General features: G+C 47.2%; 1 protein-coding gene across 1 annotated transcript in view; it reads left to right on the forward strand.

Annotated features, from left to right (window-relative positions):
• The window catches only part of AR (androgen receptor), a 201,129-nt gene that overhangs the window by 138,032 nt on the left and 41,200 nt on the right, over positions 1-21,897 (forward strand). Inside the window, exon 3 of the mRNA XM_054996389.1 lies at positions 6,344-6,460. Coding sequence (XP_054852364.1) covers positions 6,344-6,460 — 117 coding nt within the window. The remainder of the gene's footprint in view (positions 1-6,343; positions 6,461-21,897) is intronic.

Here is a 21,897-nt window from a genome sequence, read left to right on the forward strand (position 1 = left end):
ATAAAGTAAGTGCATAATATAAAAGTTATACAGATTCTAAATTAGACAGTAAGTTGAAAGTTATATAGAAACATAGTTGATAGTGCTATTCTCCTTTCTCCTATTACACCACCCCATAACATTCCATGACAGTATAGAGAGTTCTTGTCTGCACATATCAGTATTCCTCAAGGGCTCTTTGGTTGTCAGGCTGTCGTAATCCTATCCAGGTCCCCTTCAGGATCATGGTAAACACAGCCATCAATAAGACGACGGCCATTTGAGGGTTCATTGGCCTTGACTGAGACATTGTCTGTTGATTCATATTGTCTTCTAGTGGGCATCGCCAGTTGTTGATTGGAGAAGTCACTTATATCCGTCTTGCAGTTACCTTGAGGAATCTTTTAATCTGTATTCTCTAGTTTATCTCTGTAATACTGATCATTCCTGTAATTCTTTTGCTGGTCTAGGACCGTAATAATAAATTTGATTTGAAAGTTATATAATCTTATACAACCAATAAACATATAAACAATATAGGTATAATAACTTTGGGAGTAAAACAAGCAATACATTCAAGTTTCCTTAAACCTAACTACATAACATTTCTCCTTCTCCCTCCCTCCCTCTCTCTAAGCTTCTGTGTCAATTAGTTTAGCCTAAGTAATCAAAGAAATCCTTCCATTTTTTCCAGAACTCGGTTATTGGTCTACTTTGTAAGTAGATAGCTTGGCCATTGAAGCATATTCATAAATCTTATGTCTCCATTCTGAGAGACTAGGACTTCAACTTTTTCTGAATTTCTTCTGTCTCCGATAGATCCAATTTGTTCTTCAGCTGCTTAATTACTTCCCATTTTTCTCTATCCCTTGTTCTTTTATGGTCCTGTTCCATTTTTTTCAATTTGGGGGTTAAATTATTTCTTTCTTCAAACTTAATTTTCTTCTTTTTGGACGCTATTGCCATCAATATTCCTCTTAGATAGGCTTTATTTGCTTCCCAAATTATTATAGGTTTGGCATCATTTGTCGTATTTATTCTAAAATAGTCAATTCTTGCCCGCATTTTTGCAATAGATCCTCGTTTGTAAATAAAGTATCGTCCAATCTTCATCTTCTTTCTCTCTTATTGCCTATTTGACATACTATCTCTGTTGGATTATGATCTGCTATGATCCTTGGGATTACAATAATTTCTGTTAATGTGAATGAATTGAATTCTCCTACTAAAAGATCAAGAATATTCAATCAATCGAAGAAATTAAGGGCAGATACGTATTATCTGCATTCAAGAAACTCACATCAAAAAGACCAAGAATATTTACTAAATTGTAAAAATTAGCAAGTTTTATGCATCTTCATTGCAACTGAAGAAAAATGGTGTGGCGGTATATCTCAATAATCAAAACTTTGAAATCCTACAAGAATTAAAAGACGAGGCGATATAGGGTCTTAAAAATAAGACTTTCTCATGAACAAATTTGGACTTTGATCTCTTTATATTCACCAAATGATGGCCAAAAGAAATTCTGAGAGATTCTTCCAGAAATTGCTAGATTTTCAAGAAGGAGAGACTCTAATTTTTGGTGACATGAATGGTGTTTTGAACTGTGAGATTGATAGATCGACAAGGGTAGGATGAAACCTGTCTAAATATGTATTCAGTTACATGTCAATTTTGGAAGCAGAGAACGCCTGGAGATCACTATATAAAAAGGATAGAAATTATACATTCTTCTCAGATAGACATCAAGCGTACCCCAGAATAGATATGTGTTGGATATCTAAGAGTCTTCTGACACAGGTAGAAATTGTTTAAGGAATCTTGACACCCCCATCCTAACCCCGCAATCTGAACCTTTACAGTCTCAAGAAAAAGACAATTCGTTGTGAGGCCTTTGCTAAGTTTTTCACTGATAAAATAGCATGAATATGCTCTGATCTAGATGCTAGCTGAAATACAGATGAGATGGAAGAAATGCTTAATACATCATCTGGCTCACATATGGACTGCCTTGAACCAGTTACAATGACAGATCTTAACAGGATCCTGACATCTATGAAAGCCACTACTTGTGCCTGGATTCTTGTCCTACTTAGCTATTAAAATCAAGGAAGGGCCACATAAGTTAACCATTGAAGTCTATTGTAAATCAGTCGCTAACTCAGAGCACCTTCCCCCAGCCACTCAAAGAGATGGTTATCCACCCACTAATTTAAAAAAATCCCTGGACAAAAATCATGTGGCCAATTATCGCTCAGTCTGCCCTTTCTGGGCAAAGTGATTGAGAGAGCAGTAGCTGACCAACTCCAGACCTTCTTGGATAACTCTAATGCTCTGGACCCTTTCCAATCAGGTTTCAGACCAGGGCATGGGACAGAGATTGCACTAATAGTTTTAGAGGATGATCTCCCTCTGCATATAGTCAAAGGCCGTGCCTCCTTATTGCTTCTATTGGATCTGTCTGCAGCCTTTGATACAGTAGACCATGCCATCCTGTTGAGGTGTTTAGAAACAGAAGTGGGCATCAAAGGATGTGCCCTGGACTGGTTTAAATTGTTTCTCTTGGAGAGGAGTCAAAGGGTTGCCGTTGGAGATCAGCTATCTCCAGAATGGGAACTATCTTGCGGGATTCTGCAGGGCACAATCTTATCTCCCATGTTATTCAACCTCTTCATAAAACCTTTAGGACAACTCATTCGCAGCTATGGAGCTGAGTGTCATCAATATGCAGACGACACTCAACTCTGTATCTCGCTATCCAGGTCCTTGCAGGATGCAGTAGAAATCTTAGATCACTGCCTGACAGCCGTAGTGAAATGGTTGAAAAAAAACAAATTGGAATTGAACACAGACATGCCAGAAGTGATATTCACTGGGAAGGCAGAGATCTTGAAGGACGTTGTACTCCCCACTTTTGATGGAGTTTGTCTGACCCTTGCAGACTCAGGTAAGAGCCCAGGGGTTATACTGGATTCAGCACTACTGCTAGAAAAGCAAGTTAAGGCAGCCACAAAAAATGCTTTCAACAATCTCACTTTAGCCTGGAAGATGGCTTCCTACACTGACATGGCCAATCTGGCCACCTGGATCCATGCTATGGTAACATCAAGACTCGAGTATCGTAATGCACCATATATAGGTTGCTCGTCTAAGGTAACTAGGAGACTCCAGTTAGGGCAAAACGCTGCAAAACCACTGCCCTGAGTCCCTCTGTTTGGGATACAACAAAAACCTCTTGCTAGGAAAAGCTGCCCGGCAAGGCACTGGGTTACCTCACCTCTGCTTAAGGGTTACCCTCAGCCTCTCCTGGGGTTGGCTTGCACCTTGTGGGGTTCAAACTGTCCACAGAGCCTCTGGGGGGGGGGGGTTAAGGTTTTTCCTGTCATGCACCCACACACACACAACACATACATTTTTCCTTTCTCTCTGTGCATTTTTTTTAATGTGGCTTGCTTGATCCCAAATTCAGGCAAAAATATCATCATCAGCAAATCATAAAACTCTACCCTATGGCTCTCCATGAAATGCCAGCTTTCCCATGTTTTGCCAAAGAAACACCAGAACATGGGCCCTTCTCAATTGAACCAACTCATATTTTTTCCTGACATGGGGATTTGGAGTCTAGCCAGTCTGGAATATCTTGCAAACTTATATTTCAGCCAATGAAAGAAAGTATTAAAATTAGCCACAATGTGGTTTTATGAATTTACTAGAAACAAAGCCCATTGTGGGGGAAAAATACAACGGGCTCTAGAAAGGAGTGGGCGGGGAAGCCGGCATTGCTTCTTCCTCTGTGCCCTGATACCAACCAGGCGGAAGGGGGGGGGGCGGCCCTTGCCTCCTGCTCCATGCCTGATCCCAGTTGGGTGAAGGGGTGGGTGGGGTAGGAAGTTAGTTGTCTGTAACACGCTTAGCCTATTATATAGTAGGATATAAATGATAGCAGGAATTAAATCACTAGTGGTCCAGACTTAGCATAGACAAAGAAAAGTTTTGGTCGTGGAGCCTGTCAGGTTAACTTGCCATATTTTAAAATTCAGCTTATAAGTCTTAACAAGATTCCTTGCAATAATAAAAACTATATTCTTGTACAAGAATCTGAGTAAGTCTTTCTGGTGGCCATACTTTTACATAGTAACTTGAGGACGCAGTTGAAGAGTCTTTGGCCCTTTCACTTGTCGGAAGGTTGGCTTTGGGGAAATACTCCGTTTTCACATTGCCCTTCCCCAAATACACCTTCAACCAGGGTGTGGCCAAAAGAACCCATTTTAGCTACTGCTGCAAGAACAGCTAGAATGACCTTTCTTTGGTAAGAGAGACTGTCCCTGGCAGTTTCCAAGGAGAGGCTGGGTGAATCTTGGTCAGGGATGCTTCAGGCTCACCCTGCCTTGGGCAGGGGGTTGGACGAGAAGGTCTCTGTGGTCCCTTCCAGCTCTGGGATTCTGTGAAATGGGTTACATCCCACTAGCTGGAGAAAAAGGAGTGGATCCCACCAGAAAGCCTATGCTGGGGATCATGGGTATTCTGTGGATAAAAAGCCGTGTGGGACAGGGGCTGACATAAGAAGAGGGATCGCCCGAAACCTTTTCATGTAAGTTCTAGCCCCATAGTACTTTGATTTATCCCCTGAGCTCTATGTGCAGGTTTTTTGCCTTTAGTTTTCAGTTTGGTTTTTTGTTTGGTTTGGTTTTTCCCCAGGTTTCTTGGGGGGGGGGGGGGGTTAGACCACTTTTACCTGAATTTTTTTTCTGGAAGCTGGTTTTGAATCCATTTTTTTGCCTCGTGCATAATATTTATTTTGGTTTTGTTTGTCCCACCCACTCCCACCCACCTCCAGCCCACTTTTTGATGATTGGACATTCCTTCATCATTGAACCACTCCTCCCCCACCTTCCTTCCCTCCTCCTGGCTTTCTTTTCTTTTTCTTTTTTTTAATTCTCATTTTCATACCACTTTATCCACCAACTGTTGTATTAATAGATGCAGCAGATTCTCTGAATTCTCAGATTTCATTTTAAGGCACGTGCAGAACAAAATAAATTGACTACACAAATCTAAAAATGCGGAGGGAGGGCACACTTACAGAAGAACCGTACCCAAACCGATTCCAGGGCTTGGAATGGACTGGTAAGAAAATGAGGAATAAGTTGAGTGTGTGGAAAACCATGGAGTGAAAAAGCTGGCTGGATCCAGCCCATCCCAGCTACAGTAAATCCTGATTGCAGTCATGTGTGATGTGCATGCTCCCATCTAGGCCCTGATAGTAACCGAGTGGAGGCATTCTATACCAACTGGAACCCCAGTTAATGGTTTCCTTTGAAGCAAGGGGTCAGGAGCCTAGCTGGAGGCTGGGTGCCCTCTTCTGAAGAGGCTTGCAGTCTAGACTGCTGTGCCCCAGCTTGCAAATAGCAGAAGAGCATGCAGAATGGCTCTCTGTTTTCCTCAGGGCTTAAATGTCCTGGGGGTCAAGGACCCCCCCCCCAATTCCTGGGCTTCATGTGGGCAGGGCTTGATTGACTCCCAGTTCCACAAAGCCCTGAGTATATGCGTGTGATCTGGCTCGATAGCTGGAGCCTGAGCCGCCACCCTGGTGCTTGGTTGTTGCTGTGCTGCCTCATTGTGGGCTTGCTGCCTCTGTCACTCCTGCGAGGCGGGAAGACGCTCTGGGGTTGGTAGTCCGGGATCTGCCCGCACAAGTCCGGGGCTTGCTACTTCGGGGTCTGGTATGCTGGCAGCATCTTCTCGATCTAAGCCTTCAGATTCTTCAACTGAAACCTTGGAATCCAGGAGATTTGGGTCTGGATGGATGTCCCTGGGGCCTCCAGATCTTCTCCAGGTTATTCCTTGCCTCGTCCTGGTCATCATCGTCTGAGGAGTCTGTTCCTGCATCCAGCACAGCTGGCATCACACAACAACAAAGCGGGACTCTGGCTTCCATCCCACAATAAAACGCAGTAGAGGTCTGCATGCTGGGCACCTTGGCTGTCTTCCTCTGGATTTGCAGGAGTTGGAGAACATGGTGGGATCCTCCCAATCTTTGCCCTTATCCAGGAAAATGCAGAAAAAATATAGCAAATTGATTGCTCCTGCATGATTTTGTGTGTCAAAGAATTTTGCTTTAAACACAATTTGGGTTATCTTGGTGAAATTTTTGATTTCATTTTATTTTCAAAAAGCATACGACCTTGGCAGTATAAATGAGGATATTTCTACAGCATATAGCTCTGATCTGATGATGTGTTTATTTATTGATTAAAATATTTATACCCTGTCTTTCTTCTTGGCTCAGGGCTGCTCAAGCATTTGTAGTAACGTAAGGACTATTGTTATACACTCATTGTCTCTGGTTTTGTTTTTTTAGGCAAACAGAAATACCTCTGCGCCAGCCGAAATGACTGCACCATTGATAAGTTCAGAAGGAAAAACTGCCCTTCCTGCCGTCTGCGAAAATGCTATGAAGCAGGGATGACCCTTGGAGGTAATCAGTGCTGCGCTCAGGAACCTTTGCTTCTTTCGGCATAGCTCTTTTGCTGCTTATGTGTCATTCACCTAGATAAGGCTGTAAATGGGCCGGCTGACAGATTCTCAGCTGACGCAAGAGTTCTCTTGGCTGGAATGTCTGTGCACTCTGCCCTTTTTGATCCATTTTTCTGCAGGCTGCCAGGCCTCAGGGTGTCAGCCAGAAGGTCAAAAGAGACTTGATCCGGGCAAGTGTTCGTGTGCAACAAGCAAAGAACAGGAGGGAAAGGGGGTCTTTTTGAAAGAATCTTGTGTAAGAAATCAAGGGGAGACAAGTGGAGATCTACAGCAAAACGTTGCTGTGTGTTTCAGCTGGCTTGAGGACGGCTGCCCCCTGCTGCCCTCCTCAGTGCTTCAACAGCACCAGCTGGGCCAGTCCCAGCACTGGCTATTCTCTAACCCGGGGGAGGGGGTGGCTTCAAAGGATAGACCTACAAGGAATTGTGGGAGAGGGGAAATCCAGTCCCCGCCAGTCCCTTTCTGCCCCTGCCCCGCCCTCACTGTCTACTCCTCCTGTGTCCCCCACCTCAGTCCTGCCGCCGCCGCCTCCCTTCTCCACCCTGCCTGCATCTCCGCCTCCCCTTGCTGGGGCCTCCTCCTTTGGCTGCTTTCTTTCTCTCTCACCCTGGTCTGATTTTAATGTTTTTAAAATGCCTAGTTATGATACCAGCAGTGATCCCACAAGGTCATGGTCAGCATCTTTTTGCTTGAGTTGCCATGTCTGTGCAAGCAGACGCACACTGCTCCTCTGGCTGGTTAGTTGGTTTTTAATTTTTTTAAAAAACTGTTCTGATTTTTCTGCAAAAACTGAAGATGGGTAAAATGGCTGAGACCGGCTTTAGCTGGAAGAACATGACCACCGGAGTTCTTTGACACATCGACGGGTTCTGATGATGCCACTGAAGTTCGCACTCCGTGTGCTAAGAGCACCTGCAGTTGCTTTCAGTGGAGTTGCCCCAGCTCTGGGGAGCCACCTCCTGGAAGGACGGGGGGCAACAAGCGTCCCGTTTCTTTCACAGTTCCATAAGGGCTGCAAGGGAAACTTCTTAAGAGTGCCTTCGGTGTCTCTTGGGGGCTTCTGTGGCCTGCGAGGCTCTGTTTTGAATGCCATTTAGGAGGTTGCCGCAGGCTCTTTTAACACCTGAGTATTTGAAACTTTCTGTGTTTTATATGGTTTTTATTCGAGTATTTGCCTCAAGTCCCAGTCAGGCAGAAATATAAACATTTTCAATCAGTAAGTCTTGTTTGCTTATCTGAGCCCCACAGCCTACAAAAATCATCTCTGGCTCAGACAGTAGATGTGAGCCAAAGAAGGATTCCACCCCCTCTCCAGATTACCGGCTGCTATGCCATGCTGCAGTGGTGGCAGCGAGCTGGCTAGCTTGGCAGGAGGATGGACGAGTCCCCCTCCCTCCTCCTCCTCATCCCAGCACCTCACCTGTTCCCTCCCAGTGCGTACTGGGAAATGACGGCCTGGAAACTCCATTTCCCAGCATGCACACCTCAGTCAGTAGTGGAACAGGGGAAGCAGGGGGCCCACAAGACTGAAGGGGAGCCGCTCTTCTTAGCCAGCGCCCTACCTGCCTGTGATTGCAGCAGCAGAGCAGTGAGCAAGCTGGTTTGAGGCCAGGGGTTTCCACCAGGTGCCCTGGCATTCTGAGCCCCCTGCTCAGTTATTGCACTCAGGCTTGGATTAACCCGGTGTATCGGCACAGTGCTCTCCTACCTGAGCCAAATCAATGCCAAAGGTGCACACTTCAGAGCTGCTAAACACACAGTGCGTAATGGTTTTTTCTGATGTAAGAACAGGTGGGAAAAGCGGCAATCACGGATTATCCCATCCCAGACCTGGCTGGAAAGGCAGTTTTGAAACTGACCGGGATTCACTTGGTCTGGGCAAAGGATCAATCGTGTGACATGCTCTTTAATTAAAATCACTTTAAAGAGGTTTTGTAATCTCTCTTGGTACAGCTTTGCCCTACAACAGGAGGTTCCCACTCCCTATAGGAATAGAGTCATAAAGATGATTTTTTAAAAAGGTTAATTAAATAATTAGTCATAATCCACAGAAGTGAGGCAGTTCTTCTTCTCTTCCTATCCCCCCCCCCGCCCCCCAATCAGAAACAGAATTATCCTGTCTCGTGGAGCAGATAAAAACTGGGTGGAAGGACAGAGCAAGGGAGGAATGAAGATGGCATGCAGAGCAGTTCGGAAACCAGGGCTCCCCCTCACTTGCACGGCACCTCCAGTTCTCTGCTGGGACATTCACATCAGCAGCCAGGCCTGGCTGGACACACCTTCTTAGCAGCCACGGAAATCCTTTCACCAGGGCCAGCCCGGGCAAGGTGGCTGCTTGACTGCCTGTGCCTCTGAGCCAGCCCTGCCCAGAAAGGAATCCATCGCAGCGCCTTAAGGAGAGCAAAGGATTCCACGGTGCATCACAGGAGCAGCTCTGTGGGGTTGTGGTGGTGCCTTCAGCATTGAGCAGCACGAAGAGCTGGGCTTCTTTCGTTCACGGCTGCTGTGCACTCCAGCACTAGGCGCAGGTCAGCGGCCCCAAGTGGCTACGCACACTCCGCCCCCCCCCCAATGGCTGCTCCTCCCCTGCATTGGCATTACAAGGAAGACACAGAGCAGAAGAGTAATAGTAATACTGGAGTACCATATAGTGTACCCTGACCTGGATAGCCCAGGAGAGCCTGATCTCTTCGGATCTCAGAAGCTAAGCAGGAGCAGCCTTGGTTAGCAGTTGAATGGGAGACCTCCAACGAAGGCCAGGGCTGCAGAGGCAGGCCATGGCCAACCACCTCCGTTAGTCTCTTGCCATGAAAACCCCGCCAGGGATCACCATATGTCAGCTATGACTTGAGGGCACTCTTCACCTCCTCCACCATACAGTGTAATACTATATTGCCGTGCTATTTAGTATAACGGGCGGTTTCAGGAAGATGCTTTAATAAAGGGAGCAGGACTGTGGGCTGTAGTATGTATTACCTGCTGAATTTATTATCCCAGTCTCACAGCATTAGCACCTCGTGCTTAATGCTGTGCTTTCCCTCATAAGCCAAGTGCAAGAAGCATGGCAGGTGAGAATGGGGGGTGGGGGGAGGCTTAACCCTTTGCTCCCTGAGCTAAAAGCACTCAGGCTGTAGAATTCAGCTGGGCAAAAAAGCAGCTCAGTCACACACACACACACACACACACACACACACACCCATTTGCAGGGCTACGCAGCACCTCCCCCCCCCACCACATTTATGTTCCCTCAGCCACACATTTGACAAGGTAACGAGCAGTTCAGCCTGGACTCAACCTCCTGGGGAGTCCCTTTAGAGTTGCTAGGTCTCCCCTGGCAACTGGTGGGAGGGAGGGGGGGGGTAAGGATGCTTCCCGCGGCACTTTGCACACATGCTTGCAGCCCTTACCGATGATGTTATTTCCAGGGCAATGCCAATTCAGTATAAATTGGCCTCAAATGCCATGTTTTGAGCTGATTTTTAAAGAACAGGCCCTGGCACGATGCCCTTGCTTCAGGGACATGGTGGGGAAATCACATCAGTGGCAGGGGCCTCGGACACACGGGCTCACTTTGCTGCTTGCCCCCTCCTGCACGGGCACTTCTCCCAGGCCTGCCTCCTTTCCTGCTGATCAGCTGATGCTGTGATTCTGTGAATCGTGGGCAGAGGCAAGAATCACCAGGAGCTTGGCTGCCACCAGCGGGCACTTGGTAAGCCCAAGTTCTTTCTCAGCCAGGTTTGTCAACTCTGGGTTGAGAAATTCCTAGAGATTTGGTGTGAAGCACATGGAGGGCGGAGTCTGGGGAGGGGAGGGGCCTCAGCGGAGATCTAATGCCATAGAGTCCACCCTCCAAAGCAGCCATGTTTCCCAGGGGAATTGATTTCTGTAGTCTGGGGATCAGTTATACTTCTGGGAGATCTCCAGCCCTACATACCATAGAATCAACTCTCCTAAGCACCCGTTTTCTCTGGAGGAATGGATCTCCACTGTCTGGAGATCAGTTGTAATTCTGGAAGATCTCTAGTCCCCACCTAGAGGTTGGCACCCATATTCTAAACAGCTGGCTCAGCGGTCACACAGGCATCCGTTTCACCACCAGATGAGTCTTTAGAAGGCAGAAAAGTAACCCTCCTCATGCCATCCTCCATTTCCATTTCAATAGCTACCTGTAATGAAGGATCTCCCTTGCACGCTGGGGTACAAGGGGGCTTTGAGGGGGCTTTGCACAAGGGGAACTCTTTCGAAGAGTCCCCTTCCTTCAGTGTTTCATAACATAAATGGAGCCATTCGTGGCTCGTCTGTTCTTCCCCTTGTTATTCTGTTTTCTCTATCAATGTTACTGAATCCCCCCTCCCTCCCCCCACACACACCATGTTGGTCCATCTCAGTTGTGGGAAGTTCTAACTAATTGGCTCACCTTCTTTCTCTTCCTAAAGGAAAGCTGGAGGAAGGGGATGAGCTTCCCCTGTAAGCTGTAATTGAGGGGCTACTGCTCATTTACTTATCATGCATTGGCTCCAAAAGAAAAATGAGCAACACGCTGAAATATGCACCTGGCCCTGTCTCCAGAGCTGCTGAGTCATGTTTGCTGGAACCGTCTCTTCCAGCTGCTCAGGGCGCCTGCTGGTATTGCTTCCGTAGCTGAGACCTTAAATAAGAGTTTTCTTTTCTGGAACATGATCAGTGCTGGTGAATCCCACCCACAGAATGATAATAATAAGCCTGCTAAGTGCTTTTGTTCTAATGCATAAATATTGACACTCAAAGACTTACAGCATCCTGGTGAGGAAGTACCTTGATCCTTTTTAGGGAAAGAACAAAATGGGCAGGTTGGCATGAAGAATTGCACAGCATCGGAACTAATTGGAAGAAGCTGCCACCAGCCTCTGCCGTGCAGAATGGTGGGACTCATTTCTTTCCTTTTAAAACAATCAGCACATGCACCAAGTGCCCTCTCCTCCGATCTTCAAACCCTCTCTTTATTTATTATATTTGGTGAAAGCTCCTCAAACTGATTATAACAAATGTAAACCAAACATTACAAGATTCAATAAAAGAAAATACAGGGGTGGGGGAACCATCAAAAACAAAATAAAAGGTAAATCAAAGACTACTCCAGCAAAACACAGCCAAAACTCAGCATCAGCAAGAATTCAAATTAATCCTGGACAGAATCTCTCCACCACCATCACTATTAACTCAAACCAGACAGGAAAAGGATAGCCTTCACCTGCCTTCTGGAAGTTTAAAGGAGAGGGACTTCCACAGCCTTGATCTGCTTAAGGATAGTGAATATGGAGCTGCCCTGGTGGACCCAACCAAGTCCTCGCCCTTTTACGTAGAGTCCACATGTGTTCCTAAAGCTCTAAAGACAAAGCACTGAAAGTGGTGCTCAGGGAAAACCCAGTGTGTGTGTGGGGGGGGGGATCCTTCACACCGTTGGAAATGCAGGGGGGGCAAGGGGGAAGCTTTGGAAAGAAAATACTGGCAGAGTGGTGGCGGGCCTTAAACGCTCCCCAAAGCACTGCATGAGTCTGGGCCATTAATATTGGCATCTACATTTCACATGGCTTTTTAAAGGCACTTTCGAGGCTCAGCCATTGTCTCCATATTGTGCTTGTGGACTTCCAGGAAGCCGATCACCACCTCAAGGTGGCGATCAGCATTACCCTGGTAATGCATGTAAGAAGGCTACGAGAACTAAGCACTGATGTTACCCATTCTGCCCTCCCCCTCATGATCTGCCCAGGTTCACAGAAACAGCATTGCTGTCAGATGGCCATCTAGCCTCTGCTTAAAAACCTCCAAAGAAGGAGAGCCCACCACCTCCCAAGGAAGCCTATTCCACTGAGGGACTGCTCTAACTGTCAGGAAGTTCTTCCTAATATTTAGCCAAAAGGTCTTTCGATTTAATTTCAAACTGTTGGTTCTGGTCCAACCTCTCGGGGCAGCAGAAAACAACTCTGCACCATCCTCTATATGACAGCCCTTCAAGTACTTGTAGATGGTTATCCTATCACCTCTCAGTCATCTCCTCTCCAAGCTAAACAGTCCGAGCTCCTTCAGGCTTTCCTCATAGGACTTGGTCTCCAGAGCCCTCACCGTCTTCATTGCCCTCCTCTGGACGTGTTCAAGCTTGTCTATATCCTTCTTAAATTGTGGTGTCCAAAAGTGAACACAACACTCTAGGTGCTGTCTAACCAGAGCAGAGTAGAGCGATACCATCACTTCTTGTGATCTGGACACTATGCTTCTGTTGATACAGCCCAAAACTGCATTTGTCTTTTTAGCTACCACATTTTAGCTACCACGCTGCTGACTCATGTTCAGTGTATGGTCTACTAAGACCCCTAGATCATTTTCGCACATACTACTGCCAAGACAAGTCTCCTCCATCCTATAATTATGCATTTGATTTTTCCTTCCTAAATGCAGAACTTTGCATTTATCTCTGCTGGAATTCATTTTATTTGTTTTAGCCCAGTTTTCCAGCCTGTCAAGATCATCCTGTAACCTGACTCTGTCTTTGACCGTATTTGCTATCCCTCCCAATTTAGTATCATCTGCAGATTTAATAAGCATTCCATCTTTTCCTTCATCCAAATAATTTATTAAAATGTTGAAGAGAACAGGTCCCACGACTGATCTCTGAGGAACGCCACGTGTCAGTCTTCTCAAAAGGATGAGGAACCAATAACTAGCACTCTTTGGGTGCGATCTGTCAACCAGTTACACACCCACCTAATAGTAATAGGATCCAAATCACATTTTACCAACTTGTTAACAAGGATATTATATGGAACCTTATCCAAAAGCTTTACTGAAATTGAGATAAACGATGTCTACAAGCATTCCCCTGATCCAGCAAGGTAATAACTTTCTAAAAAAAAAGAGAAGGTTAGTCTGACATGACTTGTTCTTGAGAAACCCGTGCTGGGTCTTAGTAATCACAGCCTTCCTCTCTAAATGCTCAAGGACTGACCGTATGATGATTTCTAAGATTTTTCCAGGTAAAGATGTCAAGCTGACACGTCAATAGTTACCTGGATCCTCCTTTTTCCCCTTCTTGAAGATGGACACAACATTTGCCTGCCTCCAATCTTCTGGCACCTCGCCTGATGTCCAAGAATTCTCAAAAATAAAGAGTCTCAGAAATTACATCTGCGAGTTCTTTTAGTATCCTTGGGTACAGTTCATCTGGCCCTGAGGACTTAGTTCCATTTAAAGAAACTAGATGTTTACGTACTACCTCTATGCTGATCCTAGGCTGTAATTCCCCCCATCAGGTGTTCTGTTATTGCCCTGATGAGCACCATTTCCCTCGCAGGAGAAGACTGAGGAAAAGTAGGAATTGAAAAGTTCTGCCCTCTCTTCATCACCTGTTACAATTTCACTTCCCTGTCCCTGCAATGGGCCTACCATAACCTTGCTCTTTTTCTTTCTTTGAACATAAGCAACGGACCCTTTTTTGTTGTTTTTAGCCTCTCTTGTTAGCCTATGCTCGTACTGAGCCTTAGCTTTTCAAACACTCTCCCTACAAGCATTGGTTATTTGTTTATATTCAGCCTTGGTTACAAGGCCCTCCTTCCATTTCCTAAATGAGTCTTTTTTATTTCTCAGTTCATTAGAAAGCTGTTTATGAACCCACCATGGCTTCTTTAAGCTCGTCCCATTTTTTCTTCTCATAGGAATCGTTTGTGATTGTGCTTTCAATATTTCGCTTTTAAGAAACTCCCACCCCTCTTGAACTCCTCCTTAAGTATTTCTGACCATGGGATTCTACCCAGCATAGCTCTCAGTTTGTTAAAATTTGCTTTCCTGAAGTCCCACCTATGTGTCTGACTACATACAGCTTTTCCCTTCCCCAAGACTATAAATTCCAAAATCACATGGTCACTGCTACCCAGGTGCCCCTACTTTCACCTCGTCAACCAGTTCTTCCCTCTTGGTGAGTATCAAGTCCAAGATAGCAGAACCCCTTGTTTCCTTCTCTACTTTCTGAAAAATGAAGTTGTCAGCAAGACAAGTCAGGAATTTATTTGACCTTTCATTTTTAGCAGTTAGACTTCCAACAGATATCCATGTAATTGAAATCTCCCATGACCACTGTGTCCTATCTCTCTGTGAACTTCGTAATTTGTTCTAGAAGTTTCTCATCCAAGTCCTCTGCTTGGCTTGGCGGTCTATAGCAGACCCCCACCATAGTATCAATATTATTTCTTACTCCTTTTATTTTTACCCAGAAATTCTCAACTGAATTTCCATGCTCAGTTACATGTATTTCCTCACAAGTCTAGACAAGTCCTTTACATATAATGCTACTTCTCCCCCCTTCCTTACTTGTCTATCCCTTTTGAACTAGTTGTATCCCTCAATCCTAGTATTCCAGTTGTGAGTGTCATTCCACCAGGTTTCAGTAATGCCTATTATGTCATAGTCCCCTTCCTGTGTTAGGACTTCAAGTTCCTCCTGCTTGTTTCCCATACTCTGTGCATTAGTGTAGAGACATTGGAAGCCATGAGTTATATGTCCTGAGGTTTTTGCTTCTGTGCTTACCTGCGAGTTAATATTTCCTAGCATATGTTTCACTCCCTACAGGTCTTCAGTGCTCCCTTCTCCAGTTACAGGCTTTGCATTTTTGTCTCTCCTCCCCCATAGGATTTAGTTTAAAGCCCTCCTTATCAGGTTTGCAAGGCTCTTTCCAAACACATTTTTTTCCTACCCTCGTGAGGTGCAAACCATCTTTCAATAGAAGAACTTCATCTTGGAAGTGTAAGCCATGGTCCAAAAAACCAAACTACTCCCAATGCCACCATCTACGTAGCATGCAGCATTATTCTTTCCCTTCCTAAACCACAGCCTGTGACAGGAAAAACTGATGAAAACACAACCCGTACTCCCAGGTCCTTAACTCTTTTACCCAAAGCCACATAGCCTTTTTTAATGTGTTCTGGACTGTGCCAGGCAATATCATTTGTTCCCACATGTATTAGGAAGAAGGGATAATAATCTTTGGGCTTGACAAGTCTTTCTACCCTTTCTGTCACATCCTGGATGCGTGCACCAGGTAGATACTATACCTCTCGAGACAACAACTCTGATTGGCACACTTTACCCTCTACTCCTTTCAGTAGGGAGTCCCCAACTACCAGCACATGCCTTCTCCTATATTAAGGAATGGAAGCTCAAGTCTTCTCATCCACAGGGGCCTAAGAAATTTCTATCAAGGTTCAAGGAGTCTGGGGAAGTAGCTCTTGATCCAGTGGTCCAGAATCAACATCTATGTGGAGATCCTGGAACCGATTGCTTAGCATCAGAGGCTCAGAATGTCTCCTGATTATCCTGCTCCTGTGGGTCACTTTCTTCCTCGTGCCCACCTCTTGTATTGGGTGCTCCTCCAAATGCTGAGATACCTTTCCCTCCGCATGTTGCCCTCTGAAAAGTGCTTCATGCTTTCTTCCCATGTACTCTTCACCTTCCCTTATTAAATTGAGTGTGGCAAGCGTGCCTTAAGTCCCTGTATCTTCTCCTCCAGTAGGGCTACCCACTTACACTTGCTGCAAGTGTAGTTGCTGTTACCCTCAGGTAAGAATGCAAACATGCCACAGCCTGAACATGTCACTGCCTCGGCTCTCTCACCAGCCAGGCTGCTGCACTCCATTTCAGAGGTAGTTCAGGTTTCATGGTACTTCCCTGATAATTCCCCTGCCCCCTGCTGGCACCACTTTGCAGCAGGCTCAACACACTCACCCCCCTTCCCAAACACTGTCCTCCCTCACAGTAACCTCAGTTAATTCCCCCCAGTAGTGAAGGAAGGCAACAGAAAAAGACTCCGGCAGCTCTCTTTCCTGCTCCCTCTCAGAGCCCAGATGGTTGTGATGGGCTTCCCAGAGGCTGGGGTTCCGTCTGGGACATACCTTCATGCCGGCCTTCTCATTCATTCCAAGGAACTCTGAGGAAGGGAAGAAATCGAAAGGTTGTGTTTTGCTTGTACAGTCTTTCTGGGGGTGCGGCTACAGAGGTGCTGAGAGGTGGGGTGCCCAACATGGTTCCTGTGGGCACCCTGGTGCCCACCAACACATTTCCAGGCATCTGGCACACCTTTTTAGAAAGTGGGAGGGGCAAGGGTGGCCTTGGCCCAGGAGAGCTTCTGATTGGTCACTGGACATTCAATTGGCTGTGGAGATGTTTTTTTAAAAAAACCTTTGCTTTGGCAGCCGCTGCCACCACAGCATCAGGTTCTTCACTGTGTGACTGAAGTTAAACTGTTTGCATGCAGGAAAATATTTTTAAACAATATGTTTGTTTTAAAAGGCATCCTGTTAAACACAACTCCTTCCTGAAATGTTGAATAATATCGATTAGAGTTCTGCATAGCCTTCCTCCTTGACATGTTGTGGTCTCTCCCTCCCATGGTAGCCATTTTGTGGTTGTGCCCTATGTCAGAATGCCAGAGGTGCCCACAAGTTCAAAGGGCGGGGGCTAGGCTAATGGGCATCACTACTCTACTTTGTACAACTGAAAATATTTGTGGGTTAGGGTTTTACCTCATGTGTGCTGTCTCCTTACATTAGCAGTGTAACCCAAGAGTAATATTATGAATTTTAGCCACAGCAACAGCTCTGAGTGCCCAAGTATTTTGGGGAGACTTTACAATCAACTCAGTGCCATGCCATAGGTCCACGAGGAGACCACTCTTGCAAAGGAGTCAGAGGCAGTGGGCTCCAGGCCCAGTGTTCGGAGAAGTTACTCCTTTTCTCCATTATTTCTCCTCGTACTTTCAAGGAGCAGAAGAGATATTTCCCTTTTGGGGATGTTTTTTGCCAGCCCATCAGGACCGTGGGCCATACCGTCACCTCACTCACCAGAGACAGAAGCGAGTGGCAGAACACTTTCTATAATTGCCCAGAATTAACTGATAAATGCGCTCAAATTACTCAAATGTATGCTGCGCCAAAGCCAGCACCAACACTCTTTGGAACATAGCATGTGTGGCAGCTTTAAGCAGGAGAGAAAGGTCAGGCCCTGCCCCATTGCTCCCCAGAGCTCAGATGCTGGCTGTGGGGCTGAAGAGTGAGAGCAGATTCTGCTGCAGCTGCTTTGTTTGGTTGAGGCTATTACCAGGTCACTGTGCTCCTCGCACAAGTCACAGGCAGCTGTTGTTTGTGGAGGGAATAGATTCCAGACACTTAGCTTTATTTTTGTTACAGCAAAAAACAAAGTAGAATTTTGCAGCACCTTGTGGCTTAACAGATGATTTGGGGCAGATGTTTTTGTCCCTCTCCTCTTCCCACCTTCCTACAATGAACAGAGGAGTTTTCCAACAGAGTCCTGCTGCACTCTCTTGGCACGTGCAGAGTGCCCAGGAAACACATACTTTGATGACCAGAACGGCTCTTGAATCTTCTTAGAGAAAATTTTGGTGGAACAAATCCATCCTGTGCTGTCAGATCTATGGAGCGGGTTGTGGACTAGGCTGTAGATTCCACAATCCACTGGAGAGTGCAGCAAGAGACCACAAAAACTTTATGATCACCACCCTTCTGTCATACCAGCAGACTCCCCTCTGTTTGCAGAGGGACCACAGAAAGGACCATAATAAATTAGAAACAAACCCTTAAATATACCAGGTGGTTTGGAGGGTCTTGAGATTTAGAGCACTGCCATGCCTTTTCACAGCTGTAGAGGAATCATGTGATTTGTTACGATCCCATCAGAGCAAGATGACAGGAGAAGATGAAATAAAAATTAGATTGGAGAGTGCATCCCCTGCTGGATTGGAGAGTGCATCCCCCCATTAGATTGGAGAGTGCATCCCCTGCTAGATCAGAGAGTGCAAACCCCCATTAGATCGGGGAGTGCATCCCTCCATTAGATCAGTGCATCCCCCCGTTAGATCAGAGAGTGCATCTCCCCGTTAGATTGGTGAGTGCATCCCCCACTAGATTGGAGAGTGCATCTCCCACTAGATCGGAGAGTGGATCTCCCATTAGATCAGACAGTGCATCCCCCCGTTAGATCAGAGAGTGCATCTCCCCATTAGATTGGTGAGTGCATCCCCCACTAGATCGGAGAGTGCATCCCCCCAATAGATCAGAGAGTGCATCCCCCCCATTAGATTGGCGAGTGCATCCCCCACTAGATCAGAGAGTGCATCCCCCCATTAGATCAGAGAGTGCATCCCCCCGTTAGATCAGAGAGTGCATCTCCCCGTTAGATTGGTGAGTGCATCCCCCACTAGATCGGAGAGTGCATCCCCCCATTAGATTGGCGAGTGCATCCCCCACTAGATCGGAGAGTGCATCCCCCCGTTAGATCAGAGAGTGCATCTCCCCCTTCGATTGGTGAGTGCATCCCCCACTAGATCGGAGAGTGCATCCCCCATTAGATCAGAGAGTGCATCCCCCCGTTAGATCAGAGAGTGCATTCCCCCCGTTAGATTGGTGAGTGCATCCCCCACTAGATCGGGGAGTGCATCCCCCCATTAGATCAGAGAGTGCATCTCCCCGTTAGATTGGTGAGTGCATCCCCCACTAGATCGTAAAGTGTATCCCCTCGTTAGATCAGAGAGTGCATCCCCCGTTAGATCAGAGAGTGCATCTCCCCATTAGATCGGAGAGTGCATCCCCCCACTAGATCAGAGAGTGCATCCCCCCCATTAGATTGGCGAGTGCATCCCCCACTAGATCGGAGAGTGCATTCCCCCGTTAGATCAGAGAGTGCATCTCCCCGTTAGATTGGTGAGTGCATCCCCCACTAGATCGTAAAGTGTATCCCCTCGTTAGATCAGAGAGTGCATCCCCCGTTAGATCAGAGAGTGCATCTCCCCATTAGATCGGAGAGTGCATCCCCCCACTAGATCAGAGAGTGCATCCCCCCCATTAGATTGGCGAGTGCATCCCCCACTAGATCGGAGAGTGCATCCCCACATTAGATCAGAGAGTGCATCCCCCCATTAGATCAGAAAGTGCATCCCCCACTAGATCGGAGAGTGCATCCCCCCGTTAGATCAGAGAGTGCATCTCCCGTTAGATCAGAGAGTGCATCTCCCCGTTAGATTGGTGAGTGCATCCCCCACTAGATCGGAGAGTGCATCCCCCGTTAGATCAGAGAGTGCATCTCCCCGTTAGATTGGTGAGTGCATCCCCCACTAGATCGGAGAGTGCATCTCCCCGTTAGATTGGTGAGTGCATCCCCCACTAGATCGGAGAGTGCATCCCCACATTAGATCAGAGAGTGCATCCCCCTATTAGATTGATGAGTGCATCCCCCACTAGATCAGAGAGTGCATCCCCCATTAGATCAGAGAGTGCATCCCCCCGTTAGATCAGAGAGTGCATCTCCCCGTTAGATTGGTGAGTGCATCCCCCACTAGATTGGAGAGTGCATCCCCCCATTAGATCAGAGAGTGCATCCCCCCATTAGATTGGCGAGTGCATCCCCCACTAGATTGGAGAGTGCATCCCCCGTTAGATCAGAGAGTGCATCCCCCGTTAGATCAGAGAGTGCATCTCCCCGTTAGATTGGTGAGTGCATCTCCCACTAGATCGGAGAGTGCATCCCCCCATTAGATTGGCGAGTGCATCCCCCACTAGATCGGAGAGTGCATCCCCCCGTTAGATCAGAGAGTGCATCCTCCCGTTCGATCAGAGAGTGTATCTCCCCGTTAGATTGGTGAGTGCATCTCCCCGTTAGATTGGTGAGTGCATCCCCCCACTAGATCGGAGAGTGCATCCCCCCGTTAGATCAGAGAGTGCATCTCCCCCTTAGATTGGTGAGTGCATCCCCCACTAGATCGGAGAGTGCATCCCCCCATTAGATTGGCGAGTGCATCCCCCACTAGATCGGAGAGTGCATCCCCCCGTTAGATCAGAGAGTGCATCTCCCTCTTCGATTGGTGAGTGCATCCCCCACTAGATCGGAGAGTGCATCCCCCATTAGATCAGAGAGTGCATCCCCCCGTTAGATCAGAGAGTGCATCCCCCCATTAGATTGGTGAGTGCATCTTCCACTAGATCGGAAAGTGCATCCCCTCGTTAGATCAGAGAGTGCATCCCCCGTTAGATCAGAGAGTGCATCTCCCCGTTAGATTGGAGAGTGCATCCCCCCACTAGATCAGAGAGTGCATCCCCCCCATTCGATTGGCGAGTGCATCCCCCACTAGATCGGAGAGTGCATTCCCCCGTTAGATCAGAGAGTGCATCTCCCCGTTAGATTGGTGAGTGCATCCCCCACTAGATCGGAGAGTGCATCCCCACATTAGATCAGAGAGTGCATCCCCCCGTTAGATCAGAGAGTGCATCCCCCGTTAGATCAGAGAGTGCATCTCCCCGTTAGATTGGTGAGTGCATCTCCCACTAGATCGGAGAGTGCATCTCCACGTTAGATTGGTGAGTGCATCCCCCACTAGATCGGAGAGTGCATCCCCCGTTAGATCAGAGAGTACATCTCCCTGTTAGATTGGTGAGTGCATCCCCCACTAGATCGGAGAGTGCATCCCCCGTTAGATCAGAGAGTACATCTCCCTGTTAGATTGGTGAGTGCATCCCCCACTAGATCGGAGAGTGCATCTCCCCGTTAGATTGGTGAGTGCATCCCCCACTAGATCGGAGAGTGCATCCCCACATTAGATCAGAGAGTGCATCCCCCCATTAGATTGGCGAGTGCATCCCCCACTAGATCAGAGAGTGCATCCCCCATTAGATCAGAGAGTGCATCCCCCCGTTAGATCAGAGAGTGCATCTCCCCGTTAGATTGGTGAGTGCATCCCCCACTAGATTGGAGAGTGCATCCCCCCATTAGATCAGAGAGTGCATCCCCCCATTAGATTGGCGAGTGCATCCCCCACTAGATTGGAGAGTGCATCCCCCGTTAGATCAGAGAGTGCATCCCCCGTTAGATCAGAGAGTGCATCTCCCCGTTAGATTGGTGAGTGCATCTCCCACTAGATCGGAGAGTGCATCCCCCCATTAGATTGGCGAGTGCATCCCCCACTAGATCGGAGAGTGCATCCCCCCGTTAGATCAGAGAGTGCATCCCCCCGTTCGATCAGAGAGTGTATCTCCCCGTTAGATTGGTGAGTGCATCTCCCCGTTAGATTGGTGAGTGCATCCCCCCACTAGATCGGAGAGTGCATCCCCCCGTTAGATCAGAGAGTGCATCTCCCCCTTAGATTGGTGAGTGCATCCCCCACTAGATCGGAGAGTGCATCCCCCGTTAGATCGGAGAGTGGATCCCCCCGTTAGATCAGAGAGTGCATCTCCCCGTTAGATTGGTGAGTGCATCCCCCACTAGATCGGAGAGTGCATCCCCCCATTAGATCAGAGAGTGCATCTCCCCGTTAGATTGGTGAGTGCATCCCCCACTAGATCGGAGAGT

The sequence above is a fragment of the Eublepharis macularius genome, chromosome 13 (genome assembly GCF_028583425.1).
Source record: "Eublepharis macularius isolate TG4126 chromosome 13, MPM_Emac_v1.0, whole genome shotgun sequence".
Taxonomy (NCBI): Eukaryota; Metazoa; Chordata; class Lepidosauria; order Squamata; family Eublepharidae; genus Eublepharis; species Eublepharis macularius.